At 39.5% G+C, this 18412-nt stretch overlaps 1 protein-coding gene across 2 annotated transcripts in view; it reads right to left on the bottom strand.

Annotated features, from left to right (window-relative positions):
- Nucleotides 1–18412, bottom strand: part of LOC127456032 (F-BAR and double SH3 domains protein 2) — a 125396-nt gene that overhangs the window by 12707 nt on the left and 94277 nt on the right. The window contains exons 9-14 of one of the 2 annotated variants that reach the window (XM_051724315.1): nt 15679–15801; nt 13030–13125; nt 9699–9773; nt 4129–4245; nt 3131–3235; nt 175–336 (exon numbers count right to left, since the gene is read on the bottom strand). In XM_051724315.1, the coding sequence (XP_051580275.1) occupies nt 175–336; nt 3131–3235; nt 4129–4245; nt 9699–9773; nt 13030–13125; nt 15679–15801 (678 nt within the window). The remainder of the gene's footprint in view (nt 1–174; nt 337–3130; nt 3236–4128; nt 4246–9698; nt 9774–13029; nt 13126–15678; nt 15802–18412) is intronic. The other variant, XM_051724316.1, reaches the window with a different exon arrangement.

The raw sequence follows: 18412 nt of genomic DNA, 5'->3' as shown, positions 1-18412 counted from the left end.
CAGATACCCCTCTCCAGATGTATTAGAACTTTAAAAAAAAAAAAAAAAAAGACAAGCTCTTTGATATGCCCTTCCTCAACGTCCTTTTTAAAATAGTCAGTATGTCAACACAAGAAAGTAAATTACATTCCTCAAACCAGACTCTCAGAGGCTTGCGGAAAATGAGGTACTCACTGAAATAGAGAGATCATGGGTGGTGAGGGTGGGCAGTGTCGCCCAGCGCTCGTTCTCCAGTTCCTCCATCACCTGATTCATGGCACTCTTCAACCACGTATCTACGGAAACACCCACTTGCCGCAAAAGATCCAAACGCGCTTCTGCTTTCAGCTTTACTGTCTGAAAGAGACAGACAAGAGTGAAAAAGAGTTTTTAACGGCTAAAGGACTGCACTTCATATAAATGAAAATGCCCCATCACACATCACTCTGAAATCAAAAGAAAGAACTAAGAAGCTATATGATGTTGAATGAAGCCTTAAGGAAAAGGAGCATACAAGAAGTGGAATGGATTGACAAAACTCTTTATAATTTTTTTTAATAAACGGTGCTGAAACGCTGCTCTGGACCATTTTGACCCAATTCAACCCCTATGTGGAATGATGTATTATTTCAACCGTAAAGTACATTTGTAAAGTACAATTCTATAATACATGGAAGTGTTTGTTGTAATGAATTCAATTTATGCTGATTTTAATTAAAAACGAAAAATAAAATAAAGTATTAACCAAAAAGAGTGTTTGAGTGACGCCTCAGAAAACCATTGTGAATGCAAGTAAAACATCACTAAAGCACAATATCTCAACACAGGAAGAAGAGCTTTCAGCAGTGAACGTCTACGGTGGTTCTTCTTATTAGCTAGTGAGCCGTCTGATCTCAGGGGTGTACAGCCGTCCACGCAGAACGAACGCTTCAGCAAATCTCATTATTAGGCAAGAAGCAAACTGACTTTCTGAAGACTCACCCATCTCCACTCACAGACAACAAACAGCTTTTGTTGGTATTATTTTCAGCAATACGGAGGGGGGAAACATTTCAAAGGAAAAAAATTTAAGAACAATTATAATTTTACTTGTACTTGTTGATGAATATACTTTCTCTAAACTACAGACGGTTTGCAGACAGAGTACCAAATGAAAGGTTAACATCTCCAAACTGCACTCCATGTTCTATTACATATTGTGTTTGTTGTTGTCTATGTTTCCTTTCTCTCCATTAGTTCTAATGGCGCTATTAAATATTTAATGGCCTATAAGATCTAATGGGGAATTTAAGCAAGCTGGCTTCAGAGATGCAAAGTTCAAAAGGAAAAACAAAGATGGTGTTTTATAATGCAATTTTTCACAGTTCGGATCTTCTACATAATAGACTATTAAACACTTTGTTATAAAGTACAATCTTAGTATCACAACATAATTGATAACATCATTTGGTGAAATTCATTACTGGCCAAAGGATTACCATTCCAAACCCATATGACTTTTATTCCTCTTTAAAAAAAAAAGAAAAAAACACCAAAGTAGAAGAACATATTTTTATGAAGAACATACAGTTCTAGACATTTCTGGAATCACAAAATGTATCATGATGAATTGCTTTAATCTAATTACACTAGTAGTTTCTTACCATAAAAAATTTTGAAAAACAAGCTTTGTCATCATTACAGTAGAAGTATCTGAGAAAATATCTTATAATAGATATATATCTTTGTAACAATTAAGGAAAGGAGGAAGTTGGGGCCGGCTTGACAAAACACACGTAGACATTTATTGTTGCACTTTTCAGTTCGCACACAATAACACATTGCTTCACACTACATTATGCTTTTCAGCTTCACTACACATAAACTCTGTTGGCTTTTCAGCTCAACACTACACACAATCAGCTTCGTGCATCTCTCTCTCATCTGCCGCTGTCTCCTCTCCTTAAATACTCCCGCCACCCCTGGAACGCGAGAGCGGTGTGGCACACAGGTGGACCTCATTCACCACTTATCTTCCCGGCCTCGCCCTGCCCAGACGCCGCTCGGCCCCGCCCTGCTCGCCACAACCTTATAATATGAATATCTAATAGCGTACATTGGGGGCCTTCGAATATTTTCTCCAACAATGGGAGGCCTTGGTGTCAAAAAGGTTGAGAACTACTGGTATGGACTACATTTATGGTGCTATTTTGTCTTCAACATAATTTGGACACAGTATGCTTTTATGGGAATATAAGTCTTCCGCATAAGATAGAAACGTTTAGAATAACACGGGGGTGAGTAAAAGATGACAAAATGTTCATTTTTTGGGTGAATTATCCCTGTAAGTTATAACAGATGTCAAAGCCAGGGCCAGCAGAGAGCGCAGTGGCTGCTTTCAGTAATGGGAAACATGACAGAGCATCTTAGAGAAGACACATTGATCAGACAAGGAGACTGACATTCTGACTCTGAATCGAGAACAAGAGCAAACGCGTCTGCACAAGGAAAGGAAATACATTCATTGCAGACAGAGAGAAAGAAAGGGAGGTTTGGGAGAAAAATCACATTATTACTAAAGTGCTTCTGTCTTGTTTTGGCTTTTTACTGCTCATATGCACACAAACAAATTAAATGATCCTCAAATAAATGCATTACTACACAAGATTCATCCATACAAACACATTTACAGCTTCATTCAGGTGCTTTCTTATGGAATTGACACACCAGAAAACACATTTTGTTTGAAACAATCACTTAAAGGGACAAGTTACCCAAAAATGAAAATTCTGTCACTATTTACTCACCCTCATGTTGTTCCAAACCTATATGAATTTCTTTGTGTAAGTGCAGAATGTCTGAGTTGCTCTTTTCCATACAATTAAAGTGAATGGGGACTAGGTCTGTCAAGCTCCAAAATGGCAAAACAAAGCATAAAAGTAGTCCATACGACTTTACATGCTATATTCACTGAAAATCTCCCTGCTACTGCACTTTTAATGTATGTAAAAGAGCAGCATGAACATTCTTTGAACAATTTCTAATTTCACATTCAACGGAATAATGAAAGTTAATACAAGTTTGGAATGACATCAGGGTGATTATATGATGACTTTAAATTTTTGGGTGAACTATCCCTTTAAGCAGGTAGGCGCGCACACAAATGCATCACCTCTGCTTTGCGGATGTTCTCCTTGGCTTCCTCTATTCGGAATTCCAGCTCATTCCGGCTCTGCTCTGTGGGCGGAGTCCCGAGCGCCTCACACTCCTCTTGAGTCTGCCGTAAAAAAAAAAAAAAAAAAAAAAAAAAATTATAATTCAGCTCAATTTATTTAGCTCATCAAGCAACCAATCTATAAAAACAAAACATAAAAAAAAAAAAAAAAAAAAAAAAAAACAGTATTACTGCATCAGACTGCGTTTCCTGCGGCTAATCTAACAATTACACAGGACACTTGCACAACATTTCTTTATGATTCACATTTTGGAATCAAGACTTGACCTACATGCCTTCAACTTAGGCCAGAAACATACTTTACACAAGTACACAAAAGAAGGCGCAAACACTTGCAATTGCGTGGTTCTACTATATTTAACTGTGTCGGTAACAAATCTCAGTACTCTAGGGGGCGACAGAGTTACCTTCAAATGTTTATGCCTTTAAAACTGATGTTTTTATTCAGGTAGCTAGCTATAAATATCTCTACAGTTTAACTAACTTGCTCAGCAAGATTCTCTTCAAACTGTTACTCCGCCATGACAGTAGTTGACCTGAAATAAAAAAACGGACAGTAGAAGAAGACAATCTATGCCACAGCATGCTATAGCGCCCCTTGTGGTAACTTGAATAACTTGTGTACTTTGAGGTTGTTGGCATACTTGCGTAGAGTATTTTGGAATACATTTCTGGCTTTCATGTGTCAAAACTAGAGTATTTATGTTTCAGTCATTTGTAATGATAATGATACTGTTTGTGGCTGGTTTCAAAGTCACATAATAGTTTTTAATTACTTGCTTGTGTGACTCAAGCATTTGTAATGGATTATTTTTTTTAATAGTATGTAATTCACCAGTTTACAGCAGATCTGTGTATCTGTGTTTTGCTCACATGTTTGGAATGGAATTTGAGTTTAATTGTTGTTGAGTTGTGTGAATGTGTGCATCTCTCACCCGTTTGTAATGGATGATGTTTTTGTGTTCACGCGCAACACGTGTGGCCCATTTTCTCGCCTCTTTATTGAGACTGTGTTCTTCGGTGGTGCCCGTCTCTGATTCCAGCTGTCGACTCTAAAACACACACACAGGATTGGTTACCACAGCAACACAATAGACTGTTAAGCATGAACTCAAGTTCACACTGGACCCTTTTCACACAGTTTGATAACGTATGTACGCTAGTAAATCTAGCAAACAAGACAACACTTCTGCAATGGAGATTACGGTGTCACTACACAACCTCCACCTAACTTGCTTTGCTGATAACATACATTTTATGAGGCATTTCTCTTCAGTGATGACCCTGCTATCGTTGCAAACCCGGAAATGTGAAAAGGATCCACTGAAAAACCAAAAGCACAGGTCAAGGGATAGGGCTTAGGACATTTTACTCCCTCTGGCAACAAACTCAAATCACAATCCTTCTCTGCTGAACACAGGGAAATTAATTTACCAACTTGAGATGTTCCTTATAACTCTTTTTAGGAGGTGAATTGGGCCTCACTGTGGAGTGTGTGCATGTACAAATCAAATTTTTTACATATAAAGTCTTCTAAAATCCCATATTTCCTTCAAGTCTCTTGCTCTAATCCCTCTATCACAGCATCTTTCAAGGCTATCCTCTGCTAATTATCCTTCCCTCCCTTGCATTTGTTTTTCTCTAAGCATAATAACAAAAACAACATAAGCTGAGGTTGCATTTTGAGTGTGAGGAGATTCTTTTTTCTTTTTTGTATTTTTTCCCCTTTTTCTCCCAATTTGGAATGCCCAATTCCCAATGTGCTTTTAAGTCCTCGTGGTCGTGTAGTGATTCGCCTCAGTCCGGGTGGCGGAGGACGAATTCCAGTTGCCTCCGCGTCTGAGGCCGTCAACCCGCGCATCTTATCACGTGGTTTGTTGAGCATGTTGCCACGGAGACACAGCGCGTGTGGAGGCTTCACGCCATCCACCACGGCAACAACGCTCTACTCACCACGCGCCCCACCGAGAACGAACCACATTATAGCGACCACGAGGTGGTTACCCCATGTGACTCTACCCTCCCTAGCAACCGGGCCAATTTTGTTGCTTAGGAGACCTGGCTGGAGTCACTCAGCATGCCCTGGGATTCGAACTAGCAAACTCCAGGGGTGATAGCCAGCGTTTTTAACACTGAGCAACCCAGTCCCCCAACATACAACATGGTTATAAACAACCAAGAAGGACTTACAAATGTGGAGATACACTCACCAACCAATTTATTAGGTACACTATGCTTTCTAATAATGTGCCCAACGTGGTCCTCTACTGTTTTAGCACATCCACCTCAAGGTTCGATGTGTTGTGCATTCTGAGATGCTATTCTGCTCACTACACAGAGTGGTTATCTGAGTTACCGTAGCCTTTCTGTCAGCTCGAACCAGTCTGGGCTGCATTTCCCAAATGCATCGCAAGCTTACTGTAAGTTGATCGTAGTGTGGTTTCTACGATCAACTTAGGCTTACGATGCTTTTGGGAAACGCAGCCCTGGCCAATTTGAACCCAATCTCATGAAAATTCATACAAATTTTATGAGTTGGCTATTTCGTATGATTTCTTTTGTACGATTTTGTTCGTATGAATTCGTAAGATTTCATCACATGCAAATGCCTGGATGTGTAATGCAGAAGTAAGTGCTAGTTCCGCGTGCGAGATGTCAAGGACATGCTTATTAATATTATGCCCTTATCCAAACCCCTTATCTAAGCCTAACCGATCAGTAGAGTGTGTAAACATGACAGGAAGCTGTTGTGTGTGACAGAAGCAAGTAATTGTTACGTATTAGATGGAAACGATGTCCAGCGACGTCATTGACTGTAGTGAAAGTCGAACGTTATCATACGAATTAGCCAAATTTAGAAAAGTCGTACGAATCCTTATGATTTTGCTGTGAGAGTGTGTTGCCATTCTCCGTTGTCCTCTCTCATCAACAAGGCGTTTCCGTACACAGAACTGCTGTTTACTGGATGTTTTTTGTTTTTGGCACCATTCGGAGTAAATTCTAGAGACTGTTGTGCGTGAAAATCCCAGGAGGTCAGCAGTTACAGAAATACTCAAACCAGGCCGTCTGGCACTAACAATCATGCCACGGTCAAAATCACTGAGATCACATTTTTTTCCCCCATTCTAATTGTTGATGTCAATATTAACTGAAGCTCCTGACCTGTATCAGCATGATTTTATGCATTGCACTGCTGCCACACGATTGGCTGATTAGATTATCGCATGAATAAGTAGGTGTACCTAATAAAGTGGTTGATCAGTGCATGTATCCCTTTATTTTTTCGAACATCTGTGGATGATGTGATTAAAAAAACTAACCCATTTATCTTGAAACATTTAGCCCATAACCGAATGTGGGCGTGCAGATGGCAGGTTTGCGGTGCAAAAGATGGAGACGTTAAAAGAAACAAAAATAATTTTGTAACATGCACAAGTCAAAGTATTTAAAACGAAAACTGAAAATATTTTATGATTATTTCTATTTAGTTTTAGTTAGTTTTGAAGCAATGCATGATAGTTTCAGTTTAGTTTTAGTTTTAATTTAGTTTTTCTAGGTTATTTTTTGGAATTTAGTTTCAGTTTTAGTTTCAGTTTCAGTTAACTATAATAACCCTGACAACCTCTGAGCTCACGAAGGATTGTCTTTGCAGGTTTATAAGTTACTGTAAAAACAAATTTGTCTATAATTAAAATGAATGGGATTTTTACTTCCGAAACCAGTATTTTTTTAGAGGTGTAATTAGATGTAAATTTTCAGATTCAGAAGAAATTCTGAACTCCAAATACAAATCTCTCAAATTCAGATAACAGAAATTCCACCCAAAAAAAAAAAAAAAAAAAAAAAAACAATCTGTCGTTTAAAAATACAAATGTATAAAATACACCATAAAAATCTTCAATTTTGTTAAAGGGGTCATGACATGAATCAAATGTTCCTTGATCTTTTGACAAGAGGTCATTGTACTATAAAAACATACTGTAAGTTTCAGAACCCAAAACTTCCTCTTTAAAGCAAAAAGAGCATTTATTGAAACCAAGCTGCCAAAGACTCGTTCTCTACTTCCTCCACATTGTGATGTCACAAAGTGGTAGTAGACATTTGCATCTGACCGCCTCCACAACATCACATCAATGCTGACTTTACCTTTAATCACTTCCGTAGCCCGCCCAGTAGCCGAGAGGCGATATTGTCAAGTCTTAAAGGAGAAGCAGCACCAAAACCAAGCGTTTCTGACAGAGGGTCAGAATGAGGGTGGATAATGTTCAATTTTTTACAAATATATGACTGTTTTTTTGTGCAAAACCTTTACTAATATTATAAGTGAACATCAAGGAAAATATAAAAAAAAAAAAAAAAAGGGCATGTCACGGCCCCTTTAAATGTCACTTGTCTAGAATTCATATTGACAGAATTCACATTCAAATACTCATTTTTCTAGCTCCATAACTGTTGCAATTAATAGTGTATTTCAGCACAACTGGAATGCTGTGTTGACCAATCAGCATCCAGGATCGGAACAATCCACTTTATAAGACCCAAACTGACACTGTGAAAAAGGCCCAGCAGTGGTTGTACTTCCTTCGCTAGTTGAGGGAGTCCAACCTGCCACAGGTGCTGCTGATACAGTTCTACACGGTAGTCATTGAGTCTGTCCTCTGCATTTCAATAACTGTCTGGTTTGGTTCAGCTATGAAATCGGACATCAGAAGACAAAAAAAAGGTCAGTTCAGACTGCTGAGAGGATTATTGGTTAACCCCTGTCCTCCCTTCAAAAACTGTACACTTCCAGAGTGAGGAAAAGGGCTGGAAAAATCACTCCCACTCACCCAGCCCACTACCTTTTTGAACAGTTGCCTTCTGGACGGCGCTACAGAGCACTGAGGATCCTATTGTTATATTACTTAGTATTGTGAAAATGTAGCTGCTATAGTATTGTAAAACATGATTCAGTTGTTGTTACAACCCAATTTGGTAGTATTGTTGATGCTGCAACCCGTATTGCTGCCATGTACATTTGTTTTGAGTCTGACAGCACATCGATCAATACAAACTCAATTTCAGCCTTTTAACAGAAGTGTCTTCACCCAGTATTGCCACGTTACACTGATGTCAACACTGGCGCTCTACAGCTCTCTACAGCTGACAAAAGAGAAGGACATGAGATACATTTGCATCCAAACATCGCTCTCCAGTAGAGCTGTTTTGCGTCTTCCTGTTTTTCCTCTGCATGTGCCCTGAAGCAGATGTGGCGTACATGTTTGAGGCATGCTGTGTAGCCCGAGTGTTCAGGGAAACACATGAGAGTCTTCAGGGCCTCCAGATGGACCAGAACCGCTCAAAAAAGGCCTAATCAATAACATGTGCCTCTGCTCACGGAAAGATGCTTTCTGAGACTGTGTTGGAATGTTTGTGTCTCTGACGGTTTCTGCATGCGTGCTTAGTGGAAATGAGTGTGTTTACAAGCACAATCTTAAGGCCAGTTCACACCAAATGCTATTGAAAATGTTGAATAGAAACAATGGATTCCTATGGAGTCTTTCACACAGGGAACAATCATTTGCACGCTGCAAAGCATGTTTTTTTGTTTGTTTTTTTTTAACAGTAAGTTGATTTTTTAAGTTGTTTTTTTCTCATCCTAGTGTACTGTAGCAAAACTGACTGTCCATCAGCGCCACCTATTGTAAAGGCGTTAATGTGCTAACGGAGATTGCTGTATGTGTCGCATTTAAGGTGAAAGGGCCATTTGCCTTGAATTTTTGCGTTGCATTTGGTAAGAGAGGGCCTATACATGATTATGCTTCATTACTTGACAACATGTAAGGTAATGTAAATGCCTTAAAGGTGCACTCAGTAATTTTTTCCTCATTAAAAAAAGTTTATCCCCTAAATACATGAATTGTAATTTTACAATATATGTAGGTAACCATGAGCACTCACATTAAAATGAAGACTCCAGTCATATCAGTGATCTTATAAAAGCTGTTTTATTCTACATGGAGAGGGTCCACACATGGGGGCTGCCATGTTAGAATCACATGACCAGATGAATACTTCTCACTTAATATTAGTAACCATCCTGTTATTTCACACTTTTACACATTGATTAAAGTAATCAGACTGTGAATACTACATTTCTACAATTGCATCTGAAACTGAAAACTATTGATTTTAAATTATGCTGCACCAAGCCACTAGGTGTCAGTGAAAGATGACACAAAGACAAAAGTTACTGAGTGCACCTTTAAATTTTATTAGGGAAAGGTCATAAACTGTTACTCTGAATAAGGTATATACAGTTTTCATAGTATGTCCCTTTAAAATGTATCCATTTTGGCTCAAGAACAAGTGAAATATGAATCACTGTCTGTCTACAACAAAAGTTCTAAAGCAACACTGGTTTCAACACAACACACAGGGTCCACAGGGTGACATGCAAATGACGACAACAGGCTGCACAACACTGATCCATGATGGGCAAGTGAGTCCAACAGACAGCGTGTACCTGTGCCAGAGTCATTCTCATCACACTGACGGCCGACGGCTCAATGTCCACCAACTGCTGCACGGAACTCAGAGTCTGAGCCGGAGAGGGGCAGAGATGGAGCATTCACATGTGTGCAGTGGGGTTAGGAGAAGGTTAGAAACAGAGTGTTATAAGACAAGAAAATTGGATCAGGTTAGAAACATCATAGCAGTCAGAGAGAGAGATGTTTTGAGATGTTTATGTTAGCAAACACAATAGCTACCAACCATTAGAGCTGTCTGAGGGGAGAATTAGACTATAGGATACGACATCCATCAATAAATGGACGACAGAAGGGAGAAAGTGAGAGGGAGAGAGAGCAAAAGCATTGGCAATACAGTTCTGTTATTAGGTCATTCCTACTATGCTACTTCAGTATATACTAGTACATCTTCAAGTCTCCATCATTCATGTATTTTTAATGTGGATAAAATATTAAACTCACACTTTTTAAAGATGTAAATAATATAAGCTAGCTTTCACAATATCACTATTCAATAAACAGGGATGAATTTTAAATAATTTCGCTACTTTAGTTTGAACGCATGTTTATTTTTTTTTAATTTTTTTTTTTAAAGAAATATTGCTTGCGTATCTTCATTTATTTATTTTCTATGATCAACATTTTTAAAACAAAACATGTATCCTTAGAAATATTGTAGTTATTGGTTAACAATTTAGAAGTGTTTCTTATGTCCTAGAGTGGTGGTGGCGTAGTGGGCTAAAGCACTTAACTGGTAATCAGAGGGTTGCTGGTTTGATCCCCACAGCCACCACCATTGTGTCCTTGAGCAAGGCACTTAACTCCAGATTGCTCCAGGGGGATTATCCCTGTAATAAGTGCACTGTAAGTCGCTTTGGATAAAAGCGTCTGCCAAATGCATAAATGTAAATGTAAATGTCCTCAAAATTAGAAAATTACCAAAGAGGATTAAATTTGCACTGTTTAAAGATGGAAATCATATTAGTTTTAATTTATCACAATATTACACTTAAGACTGTACAGTTGTGAATTTTAAATAATTTAGCAATTTGGTTTGAGCGCTTAAGAAATATTCCAGGGGCCAGTTGTACCAGCTATACGTATGTTACAACTTAGCCTAGTTGTGGCGTAAATGGGCACTAAGTCACAATTTACGCACTAATAAATATGTGAGCACGGCACCATTAAACTTAGGTAGAACATAACCCTACGTATTAACTAAATATTTACGGAAGCCTCCGACCAGGAGTAACATTTGGAATAAAAAAGCAGACTCATTGACTGACATCAATACGCTCACGCTTTGGTTGACAGGCTTCAGTCCTTTCGACATATATGATGGTGTTGGCATTTACACTCGCTTACATTTACGGGAGAAAACATTATGTAAAAAACGTAATTCTTCAGCATGAAACCGATCTAACGGTGCACTTTCCTGTGTAGGCTACTCCGCCTGGTGTCAAGTTTCATCACATACGAAATAGATATTAAAATGAATAATGTCTATTTTTCCAGCCTGTTGTATTAGTATTTATTTAATTATTTGTCCCTTATTCATTTTAGATACAGTTATTGAATAGTGTTATTTACATAAGCAAAATATATCATTAATGAAATCTTGTTTTATTATGTATCGTATTTCAGTGGGGATATCATTTATTACAGCTGACAGTTACGACGGTTACGAGCAAACAAGGTTTGAACAAGACCAAACTGAAATTCATGTCTGTTTAACACCTCTGTGTACAAATTTGAAGGCTGTTTATTGGATCAATTAATGTAAACGTCATTTTATGCGACTACGCATCACTTTTCGGAGAGCTTACGACCTTCTAGTTAAGTCTGGCCTTAAGAACAGGTGGTGCAACCAAATTAAGCACTGACTTAGTTACAAACTAACTAGTAGTTACTAAGCCCTTAGTGTGAACTTTACGTCTCAACTTAAGTGAGACCTTACGCACAGCTGGTGTAACCCTACCCAGGTGTTTTTTAAACTGTTCCTTTCTATGATAATTTCCGCCCCCCAAACAATTTTTTCTTTCTTTCTTGGGAATACTGTATATTTTTTTAGCGGTTATCAATTTTGAGGTTAGGCTTTGTCCTCAATAAAATTATCAAAACAGAATTGCAATCGGTTTGATATCAAAATTTCAAAAGATGGTTAAGAGATGTCCAAATTGTATCAAGATAGCACCCTTATATAAAGTAACTCTCAATCCCTAACTGATTAATGGTTAACTGTAGCTCTTTATTTCCACCCTGTTAGGCATCTTGTCATTGTGTAAATATTCAAAATATCCTTACAGTTTAAGTCATACCTATATATAGCTATAGAAATACTTCCTTAAATAGCAACACCAACACATTTTTTTTTAAAGTCCAGCGTCTAAAGGTGCTGCATAACAGGGAAAACCTGTGAGGTTAGCTGTAATGCCAATAAAGCACACTAAACAGATATCAAAAATGGATAGTAAGAAATAAATAAATATACAGACAGATACAAGGTAGAGAGCTAGATGGTTGAAAGAACTTGAGCTATCAGATAAGCTACAGGACTAAAAGAGGTTAAAAAGGCTAAATGAGCTGAACTTGATCACATCGTTTAAAAAAGGAAAGTTCACAAAATGAGTCGTGATTAAAGGCAGAGCAGACGAAATAAGAGAGTTTAAACAGCAAGATGTTTCCTGATCACCACAGGAACAAGAAATTATGTTCCCTCAGATGTGTCGAGCTAAAAATAAAAGGTGATGATGAAACTTGTGAAGAAACTTTTTTTCAGCACAGTAGAGAGGTATGTGTTGATGACGCTGTTAATGCTGAATAAAACACTGAATTTAAATAAAAACGTTGAGAGTAAACTGAGAGTAAAGGCCAAAACATACTCTGTTGAATGTGCTTTACATGCTTTTTTTTTTTTTTTTAAAGAACTTGCGTAGTGTATTTTTCAGCCTTAAGAGAGTGCTGGCTCACTGAATAACGAAACCAAGATGTTTATGAGAAAACCAGATGTGGATTCTCCAACTTCCCTGCTGAAAAAGTAATCTTAAAGGGGCTAAAACCATCATAAGAGGGGTTTTGCTGGTCTTTGCCGTTTTAAGCTGGTCTCCCAGCCTTAAAAAAAGTTTAAACTAAATACATCAGCAATCTTTAATTCGTGAAGACAATGAAATTGTAATATTCAGATCACAGTGCTTTTACTGAATAACAACATTTGCTATTTTGTAACAGACAAAACACTGACCTGCTGTCAAACACTGTTTCATACACGTGTAATTCTATGATCACGGTACAGTCTAGGTGTTATATATGCATGCAGGAAAAACTCACCGTATCGCTATCACTTGGTTGAAACTGAAAGTCTTGTGCTTTATGAAACACAGGATTTTCTTGCAAGAACAATTGCTGGTTGAAGTCTTGCATTACCTGGCATAGAAACACAACACATTAACAAAAATATTTAAAAAGATTTAAACCCTGGCTAAAAGTTTCCCATTAACACCATGTCCTAACCAGATGCACCGCAAGTTACCTTTCAAGTTGGTCACTTCGACGCAGAGTCAGTAGCTGACACTATGGGAACTCCTCCCAGGAGTGACGATCTCTAACTTGACACTCTGACCCCGATGCACGCGCCATCGAGGGCATAAAAAGCACAGCATAATTTTCTTGTGCCTGACTCCCCACACATTTATGATGTGGAGCTTGGTCCGTGTACTGAACTACCTCATCGAATGGTTGCTTTTAGCACAATCCAAGGAACAAGCGTGCAAACATGTGGATCTGCTGCTTTTACATTTGGAGCTTCTGGAGCTGTTGGTGCCAGTCTGTAAGTTTCCTTCTTGGTATGAAACTAGACTCAGTGGCCATATCGGCACATGACTGACAACCGCACTCAATCTATATGCCGGTGTTTGACAAGTTTGAGCCGTGGGTAGCCATTTCCGCTGTGACAATTCCAGAGGGTTTTAGGTTACCCTTCTGGGCTTATTACATATGAGGCCTCTCCAATGATGGGCGAACTCGGAGTCCCTCATCACACGTGGCGACATGTTCTCTTACATCTCCCGGTGATGCACTACTGTTAGCCACACTAGCTATCCAGAGCTGGTAGAGCTGTTGGATGCCCCCTTGTGGAAAATTCCACTACGGAGTGAACTGCTGTTACAGGCTTGAGGCATGATCTGGCATCCTCGGCCGGAGCTGTGGAAACTTCATGTCTGGATCATGAATGGGGCTCGTTTGACACAGATGGGTTGTCGCAGCCTATACTTTGGACCTGGCTTGTCTAATGCCATTCTCAAGCCTATGGAAGGTTATGTGCCAAGGTTTTGGCCACTGCCTTTAGAGCTCAGGTGGTAAACTCATACGCTTTCTCCCCTCCTCCATTTGATTCAGAAAAGGCACACAGACTACACATGCTCTGCCCTGTGAGGGTGTTACGCATGTACATTGACCGTACAAGTCAATTCAGGCTGACAGATCAGCTCTTTGTCTGCTTTGGAGGCCGTTTGATGGGCTTGGCCATCTCCAAACAAAGGCTTTCTCACTAAGCTGTCGACGCCATTGCGCTTGCTTACAATTTGCAGGGCGTACAGAGTCCCATTGGGGTTAAGGCCAATTGGCCCAGGAGCATGGCTTCCTAAAGGGCTTGGGCAAAGGGTGTGTCCTTGGAGGTTATCTGTCTGGCTGCAGGCTGGGCTTCCCCGAATACCTTTGCCAGGTTTTAATACTTGAAGGTTCCTTCTCTGTCTTCCCAAGTCCTTGCTGAGAAGGAAAGTTAATGCAGATTGGTGTTATTGTGTATTGGCCATGGTCTCGTGTCTTGCCATCATTGACTCTTTTGGTATGAAGAGCAATGTTTTTGTTTGATGTTGATGTTGTAAATCAGTATCATGGCGCCGTTGTATAAAGTTCCCATAGCATCAGCAACTGAGAGTGTCGAAGTGACCAACTATAAAGGAAGCATCTTGGTTACGACTGTAACCTTGGTTCCCTGAAAGGAGGGAATGAGACGCTGCGTATGCTAGCTGCACAACTGATTTCTTGCTGTTAAGGGACCGAAAGATGCACTCTCTTCCCTTCAGTCGAAATATCAGCTCCGGTTTATATGCCCTCAATGACAAGTGCATCAGGGGCAGTGCGTCAAGTGCCATCTGCCAATAGATTGGCATGATTTTTAAAAGCTTCAGAGATCATCACTTATGGAAGGAGTTCCCATAGCCTCAACAACTGATGCAGCATCTCGTTCCCTTCCTAGTTTAATGCCCTATCAGCACCAAAGGCTATTTTCATGGCAAGAACAAGATTAAATGCATAAATAAATAAAAAGTTAAAATTGATAAAAGCCTAAACAAACCAAGACTCAGCCAATCAGAATATATTTGATGTTTAATGTACAATTTGTGAAGCATGATCTGGCTAATGAGATTTTATGGTGGGCAGAGCTACCTAGCATGATATAGCAGAAATAGATACCAAATATTCAGAAACAAAATGTTCTTCTGCTCATTTCGGTCACAGTCATTAGTTTTATTGCACCACGCCGGGTTAGGACACAATGTTGCATATGTAGATCATTCCAAATCAGTCTCTTACAAGGACCAATTATCATTTAGGATGCTCCCTTAAAAGGGAACTATGTAAGCAGAAGACAGCAAGGCAGCTCACTAGGTTTTGGAACAGAGCTTTTCTCTCTCACAGACATAAAGTAACAATATTATTATTAAGTATTAACACACACACAACAAGATGCACATAGCTCAAACAAATGGTATGTAAAACGTAGGCACCCTTTGGCAGTGAAATAGTAAACAGACAGATGTGTTTGTCAGCACAAAAGAGGAATGGAGTGAGTGTATGTCTTCATAGGGGAGATGATAATGAGGAGTTGGCAGAGGGAATCCATTTCTGGAAAAGAAGAGGGAAACTGAGAGAGTGATGAAACTAAGCGAAGGGAGGGGGGTATTTGTGACTCACTCGACTGGACTTCTCAAGCAGGAACTGGAAGGTGCTGTGGATGGCTTGAAACGCTTCCAGTTCAGTCCGACAAAAGGATATCAGATAGTCCTTCACATGGTCATATACATTCCCCTCCAGAGCCTGAAGAGAGAGAGAGAAAAATAAATACATAAATCACATTTTATGCTTGACAGACAGACAGAATGATATATAGATACGATAGATAAAATTGACAGACAGACAGACAGACAGACAGACAGACAGACACACACATAGACAGATAGACAGATATTTAATTGACCCCTTTGATCCACAATCAACTTTTGCATCCAAACACAATCAACAGTGTATGGTTGTCTGAAAGAAAGAGACAATGTCCCCTCTCTCCCGTCCTTGTACCCTCAGCCCCCTTGTGGCCAAACCTGCACTGAACTGTTTTCTCTGGACTGCATAATGGCAGGATCACAACAGACTGTTCAAACAGCAGCAGCTGCTGGGAAAGGTTAACCGGTTCAGATTCCAAGGCCTCAACGCGCAAAAACAAAACTCCAAACCTCTGCTTTCCCCCTCTCCCTCTCTTCCTCCATGTTCTACAGTGCTGGGAAGGAATGTGTTCTAGAAACAGGCTTTGATTTGTAAAACTGTTTGCTGTGGGTGAGCTGGAAATGCCAGAAGGCCTGAGAGCACACACACAAGACAGACATAGAGACAGACAGACAGGCCACAAATTGGTCTGGATACAGCAGGATTATCAGCCCTCACACACTGCCGCTGGGTTACGGCAGGTGCCAGTGCTATCAGGAAACACACAAGGGTCATATGCGTGAGAGAGATGTAACGTCACGTAACGTGTGTGTGAGAGCGTTGGACAGAAAGGAGGCGTCCAGCACACTGTAGAATGATTTGTTTCTCCGGTTTTTAAAGGTGCAAGAGATTATAAGCTTCCTGGTTTTGTCATAACTGTGCATTCACACACACTGAAAACATTCCCAAATGTGGTTACATGCATGAAATAGTGTTATTCACATGGCCAGTGGTTACAAGAACCACCTCCAACAGAATGGTACTCTCAAAAATCCTACATAAGCGCGCACACACACCACAACACAAGAGAGAAGACATGAAGAACAAATGAAGAAAAGATATAATGATTGAATGATAATAGACAAACACAGCGAACATGCATACAATCAAACAAATGAGCAAACGATAGATAAAAAGACAGAACAAAAGAAGGAATGAGACATTCAGATAGAACGAACAAACATACAACCAATGAGTGAACAAAATAATAGCTACAATCACACAAAAGAAGGAACAAACAAGAACGAACAAACACAATCAAACAAACAATGGCACGATAGACAGAACAATACAAGAGTGTCAGACTGATAAAACAAACAAACATAAATCAATCAAACAATAGATAAAACAACAGAGAGAACAAGGTAAAAGACAGACAAAAAAAACAAACAAACAAATGATAGATATAATGGCAGAGAGAACAAAAGAATGAATGAGACAGACAAAACAAACAATCAAACGAACAAACAAACAAACAAAAAAATGACAGACAGAATAAAAGGAACGAGACGGACAGACAGAATAAATTAACAAAGAAACAAACGATGGATAGAACAACAGACAGAACAAAAGGAATGAGACAGAGACAGATAGATAGATGAACAAACATACAATCAAATGAAAAAACAAACATACAATTACACAAAAGAAAAAAGGGAAGATAGAACAGAGAGAACAACAGAAAGAACAAGACAGACAGATAGAAGGAATGAACAAACATACACTGATCAGCCACAACATTAAAACCACCTGCCTAATATTGTGTAGGTCCCCCCTCGTGCCGCCAAAACAGCGCCAACCCGCATCTCAGAATAGCATACTGAGATTATATTCTTTTCGCCACAATTGCACAGAGCGGTTATTTGAGTTACCGTAGATTTTGTCAGTTCGAACCAGTCTGGCCATTCTCTGTTGACCTCTCTCATCAACAAGGCGTTTCCATCTGTAGAACTGATGCTCACTGGATGTTTTTTGTTTCTGGCACCATTCGGAGTAAATTCTAGAGACTGTTTTGTGTGAAAATCCCAGGAGATCAGCAGTTACAGAAATACTCAAACCAGCTCATCTGGCACCAACATTCATCCATGCGATTATCTAATCAGCCAATTGTGTGGCAGCAATGCAGTGCATAAAATCATGCAGATACGGGTCAGGATCTTCAGTTAATGTTCACATCAACCATCAGAATGGGGAAAAAATGTGATCTCAATGATTTGGACCGTAGCATGATTGTTGGTGCCAGATGGGCTGGTTTGAGTATTTCTGTAACTGCTGATCTCCTGGGATTTTCACACAAAACAGTCTCTAGAATTTACTCCGAATGGTGCCAAAAACAAAAAACATCCAGTGAGCGGCAGTTCTGTGGATGAAAACACCTTGTTGATGAGAGCGTTCAACAAAGAATGGCCAGACTGGTTCGAACTGACAAAGTCTACGGTAACTCAGATAACCGCTCTGTACAATTGTGGTGAGAAGAACAGCATCTCAGAATGCTATTCTGAGATGTGTGTTGGCGCTGTTTTGGCGGCATGAGGGGGACCTACACAATATTAGGCAGGTGGTTTTAATGTTGTGGCTGATCGGTGTCCAATCAAACGAACGAACAAAAGATAGACAAAGACAGACAAAGCAATAGAAGGAACTACCAGACAGACAAAGAGAACAAACA

This window comes from Myxocyprinus asiaticus, chromosome 18 (genome assembly GCF_019703515.2).
Source record: "Myxocyprinus asiaticus isolate MX2 ecotype Aquarium Trade chromosome 18, UBuf_Myxa_2, whole genome shotgun sequence".
Classification (NCBI taxonomy): domain Eukaryota; kingdom Metazoa; phylum Chordata; class Actinopteri; order Cypriniformes; family Catostomidae; genus Myxocyprinus; species Myxocyprinus asiaticus.
This window is presented reverse-complemented; position numbering and strand designations above follow the sequence as displayed.